Here is a 5,491-nt window from a genome sequence, read left to right on the forward strand (position 1 = left end):
GATTATGCCGCAAAAGGTCGTAACGGCGAAAGTTTTGATCACATGACCATTGGGGCTCACACAGTCGTATGAAAAATGGTTGTCACTTTTTTGACTGCCGTTGTAACGTTGTAACTCAATGAACTGTTGTAAGTCGAGGACTGCCTGTCACTTAGAACGGTCGCTAAACGGAATGTACATTGAGGGCTCCCTGGAGCCATTGTCAGATTTGCAGTCCAGATCTGGCCAGCCTATTATTCTTAGCTCCATCACATATTATTACATCGTTGAGGTCCACCTCGACCATGCGTGATTCCTGTGTTTGTTTTTGGAGTCTCCACGTATGTAAGGCACCTGTTGAAGTCCTTTGATGTTTCTCAAGTTTTGGTGTAAAATTTTCCATTGGGCATTTTCCAATCAACCCAGCTGATCTGTCCAGAATGACTCAGCTATCATCCATGGCCCCACATGTCCTCTGGGGGTCAAACCTCTGGAAGAAGCCCAATTTGGAAACCTGACAAGGTGTCAATAAACCCACATTGCCAACTGCAGAGTAAGGTCCATATGGAGAAAGATCTGATTGGTTGGAAAACGAGGTGTGTCCTTTTGATGGAACCCATCCCGATCACGCCAACGGAGTCTGATTTTCCTCCCCAGCTTTGTTCATAAATGGTCCTTCACCCCCTGTCCATGCCTTGTCCACCCTTCGCTCCTTGCCAGTGTCTCCCAGCTCAGCAAAGTCTTCGAGATGCCAGCTGACTTCCAGCTCCCAGAAATTCTCTCTTCGGCAGCCACGGAGAAGTACGTCTTGGCCATCCAGAAGATGGAACAGACGGTGATGTTCCCCAGCCTCCTTCGTGGAGTCTCCTTAGAAGATTTAGAAGATGCCTTCGGGGCCGAGTCGGCCGACAAAGATTTGTTTGAACATTTTATGGTGCTGAAATCCGGCAAGGGGATGTTGGAAGGCGGTGGGCCCTTACCTCCAAGAAAAGAGAAGCCACCTGTGATCCCACAGGTGAAGGAGAACATGGAAAAGGACAGCCTGGAGGACATCTTTTATTACCACTTGTCCAGTCTGTACCGTGTCCTCTATCACTTGACCCAGAGAGCCCAAGCGGTCACCGCCAAATACAACGAAATTATGGAACGGATCAACCACGGCTAAGTTGTGGAGAAAGAAACATACACTATGAAACCGTCTGAGGTAAGATTATTTTCCTTTTATGTATCTGGAAAGGTTCCGGGGGTGGGCTTCAAAACTTTTAGCAAGGGGTTCTCTGTCCTGTTGCTGGGTGGATGTGGCCATGGTGGGCCTGGCCTAGTCGGCCTCCTGCACCATGGTGGTGGGGGGCGTTTTTGTCCTCCCCAGCTCCGGAGGCTTTCCTTGAGCCTCCTGGAGGGAGAAAACGGCCTCCCCAGGCTCCGGAGGCCCTCTGGAGGCCGGAAACGAACTTCCGGTAGGCCTATTTTTCACCCTCCCCGAGCCTCCATGAGCGCCTTGAACTTATCTGCATCCAAAACGGGCCGCGTGGGGACTCCTGGGAAGGGCGGAGCGGGGTGGGCGGGGCCAGCCAGGAGTGGGATTTGGGGGTTCTCCGAACTGCACAGAATCTTCGCTAGAGGTTCTCCCGAACCCCTCCGAACCCCCAGCAGCCCATCCCTGGTTAGGATTCCTTTCTTGAGATGGGCCTTCAATTTTATTTTTATGATTTCATTTTATTTTTAGAATTTTCAGCATCGCATCACTATTATGGATCCAGCAAGTTTTTTACTTCTTCAATCACCCCATCCAGAAAAAAATCAGTTTGATCTGAAGGGTGAGGGGCTTGAAGAATGGAAAATATGAGATTTTACATTTTCTTAGACTTAAAGCACTTCTTGGTCCCTTAGTACCGGTAGTCCTCGACTTATAACAGTTCATTTAGTGACCGAAGTTACAACGGCACTGAACAAAGTGACTTCTGACCGTTTTTCACACTTACGACCTGTGGTTGTGTGGAATCAAAATTCAAACGTTTAACAACTGACTCGTATTTATGACAGTCGCAGTGTCCCGGGGGTCATGCGATCCCCTTTTTGCGACCTTCTGACAAGCAAAGTCAATGGGGAAGCCAGATTCACTTAACAACCATGTGACTCACTTAACAACGGCAGTGATTCACTTAACAACTTCAGCAAGAAAGGTCATAAAATGGGACAGGACTCACTTCACAATGGTGTCCCTTAGCCACAGGAATTTTGGGCTCAATTGTGGCCCTAAGTCGAGGACTACCTGTAAATGGAAATTAATTTCGAATGGTTAGATCTGTGTAGCCTAGGTAGGAGATCACTTTGATCTCGGTAGGAGCTCTGGGGATCAAGGCGCCCATCACCATAAGCTAATTCAAAACCATCCCCAGCAATTTAGCAAAATCAATTTCCGTACAACTGAACTGAAGTAAACTTAAAATACCCTCTATTTTTCCCTCTCTTAGACAATTTGCTTACCTCTTATTATTTTGAGATTTTCTCCCCTGGGGACAAACTTCGGCATAATTTTGCCATATTATTTCACTGAAGCTTCTCTCTCCCTCTTTCCTTTCCTTCTCTTCTTTTCCTCCTTTCTTTCCTTCCTTCTTTCCTCCGTCCCATCTCCTTTTCCTTCCTTCCTTCCTTCCTTCCTTCCTTCCTTCCTCCCTCCTTCCCTCCCATCTCCCTCCTCCCTCCCTCGCATCTCCCTCCTTTCTTCCTCCCATCTCCTTTTCTCCCTCCTTCCCTCCCTCCTTCCCACCCATCTCCCTCTCTCCTTCCTTCCACTCTACTATCCCCTTCCTTTCTTCCATTCTTCCTTCCTCCCTCCCTCCCATCTCCCTCCCATCTCCTTCCTTCCTTCCATCCCCTTCCTTCCTTCCATTCTTCCTCCCTCCCTCCTTCCTTCCTTCCTCCTTCCCTCCCATCTCCCTCCCATCTCCTTCCTTCCTTCCTTCCATTCTTCCTTCCTTCCTCCCTTCCTCCCTCCTTCCTTCCTTCCTTTCCCTCCCATCTCCTTCCTTCCTTCCATTCTTCCTTCCTTCCTCCCTCCCTCCCTCCTTCCTTTCTTCCTTCCATCCCCTTCCTTCCTTCCATTTTTCCTTCCTTCCTCCCTCCCTTCCTCCTCCCTTCCTTCCTTCCATCCCCTTCCTTCCTTCCATTCTTCCTTCCTCCTCCCTCCCTTCCTTCCTTCCATCCCCTTCCTTCCTTCCATTCTTCCTTCCTTCCTCCCTCCCTCCCTTCCTCCTTCTTCCTTCCTCCTTCTCTCCCATCTCCCTCCCATCTCCTTCCTTCCTTCCTCCCTCCCTCCCTCCCTTCCTCCCTCCCTCCTTCCTTCCTTCCTTCCTTCCTTCCTTCCTTCCTTCCTTCCGTCCTTCCTTCCCCTTCCTTCCTTCCATTCTTCCTTCCTTCCTCCCTCCCTTCCTCCTCCCTTCCTTCCTTCCATCCCCTTCCTTCCTTCCATTCTTCCTCCCTTCCTCCTTCCTTCCTTCCTCCTTCCCTCCCATCTCCCTCCCATCTCCTTCCTTCCTCCCTCCCTCCCTCCCTCCCTCCCTCCCTCCCTCCCTCCCTTTCTTCCTTTCTTCCTTCCATCCCTCCTTCCTTCCTTCTTTCCTATTTTTCTCTCTCTATTATCATAAAGACCATGTAATCTAACCATGTTGCCCAAACAGAGCTTCCTGCGATGTACGAACCCTGCCACTGTGCAAGAAATCACACCGAAACACGATTAACTGTACCACACTTAAAATGTATCCTCGCAGCAATGATTTAATCCCTAATTATCAGGACCCTCATTTCAAATACATGTAGGGGAAGTCTGGTCAAGAGTGAATATTGTAGGAGGGAAAAAAAACTAGCATTGCACCCTGATTTGCTATTTATAAAGAATTTTGGGTACCCCTGAACACCTTCTCCTGCCTGGACTTCACGCTGTCTGAGACAGATCGCTGACAAATATTTTTTCTGATTTATTTCACAGATTTTCTACACTATCGTTGCCTGAAAACTACCGCTGGACCAAAAACCTTCTCAAAAACTGCTCCAAAGAACACTCTTGGGCAGCCATCAACCTGTTGCCATTTCTAGAAAGAGTTTTAAGGTTTTGAATTTGTTCCAAGCGAATGAGAGAACTTTCTCACCAGCAAACCGTGTCTTGAAATACCAAAAAAAACACATTTTTTTTTAATTTATGGTTATGCACTTACTTCGAGCGAAAAGAAGATTAAGTTATTATTCATAGATGAAATATTCCGGGTTTGTGTACCTTTTGAATTAGCCCAGATACCGTATCAGGGTGGGGTTGAATTTAGCCACTGTTTGAAAATCATTTTCAGAATGATATTTATGCTACTTTTTCTTTTTGTATGTAACTGAACTGACGCACTTATTGTGAATAAAACTACATGGCTAAAATTCATTCCAGATATTGGCTCATTCCCTTTCTTTCTCCACAGGTTCAGTGTTTGTCCTGCTTGCAAAATTTGCAAATTAGCTAATATCTACAAGGTGTTGTGTTTTGTTTTTTTTTCTTATAGAGAAAACCCTCTACAACCCCTTTCAAATCGTACTTGGCTTTCTGATGACTTCCAAATAGACAAATCCCATTTGTTAAAACTTATGGTTATCATTGAAAATTACTTCTATTATTATTATAATATAATAATGACATGTTAACAGTGACCCAATATCTCAGGGGCTGCCACAAAGAAGAGGGAGTCAAGCTATTCTCCAAAGCACCTGAGGGCAGGACAAGAAGCAACGGGTGGAAACGAATCAAGGAGAGAAGCAACCTAGAACTGAGGAGAAATTTCCTGACAGCGAGAACAATTAACCAGTGGAAGAACTTGCCTCCAGAAGTTGTGAATGCTCCCACACTGGAGGTTTTAAGAAGAGATTGGACAGCCATTTGTCTGAAGTGGTGTAGGGTTTCCTGCCTAGGCAAGGGGTTGGACTAGAAGACCTCCAAGGTCCCTTCCAACTCTGTTATTCTATTCTATTCTATTCTGAATTCTATTTCTGAATTCTACTCTATTCTATTCTATTCTATTCTATTCTATTCTATTCTATTCTATTCTATTCTATTCTATTCTATTCTATTCTATTCTGAATTCTATTTCTGAATTCTATTCTATTCTATTCTATTCTATTCTGAATTCTATTTCTGAATTCTATTCTATTCTATTCTATTCTATTCTATTCTATTCTATTCTATTCTAATTCTATTCTATTCTGAATTCTATTTCTGAATTCTATTCTATTCTATTCTGAATTCTATTCTATTCTATTCTATTCTATTCTATTCTATTCTGAATTCTATTTCTGAATTCTATTCTATTCTAATTCTATTCTATTCTATTCTATTCTATTCTATTCTATTCTATTCTATTCTGAATTCTATTTCTGAATTCAATTCTATTCTATTCTATTCTATTCTATTCTATTCTATTCTATTCTATTCTATGTTACAAGGGCACTGAAAAAAGTGACTTATGACCTTTTTTCA

At 44.6% G+C, this 5,491-nt stretch overlaps 1 protein-coding gene across 1 annotated transcript; it reads left to right on the forward strand.

Annotated features, from left to right (window-relative positions):
- The first annotated feature begins 600 nt into the window (after window positions 1-600).
- LOC139317122 (mid1-interacting protein 1-B-like) lies at window positions 601-4,390 on the forward strand. The gene is made up of 2 exons (XM_070944066.1): window positions 601-1,183; window positions 3,968-4,390. Exon 1 carries the CDS (start codon window positions 728-730, stop codon window positions 1,142-1,144), a length of 417 nt encoding a protein of 138 aa, XP_070800167.1. The 5' UTR covers window positions 601-727; the 3' UTR covers window positions 1,145-1,183; window positions 3,968-4,390.
- Window positions 4,391-5,491: the final 1,101 nt, after the last annotated feature.

Source organism: Pituophis catenifer, unplaced genomic scaffold (assembly GCF_029215685.1).
Source record: "Pituophis catenifer annectens isolate HBS135680 unplaced genomic scaffold, rPitCat1.0.hap2 SCAF_4, whole genome shotgun sequence".
NCBI classification, from domain to species: Eukaryota; Metazoa; Chordata; class Lepidosauria; order Squamata; family Colubridae; genus Pituophis; species Pituophis catenifer.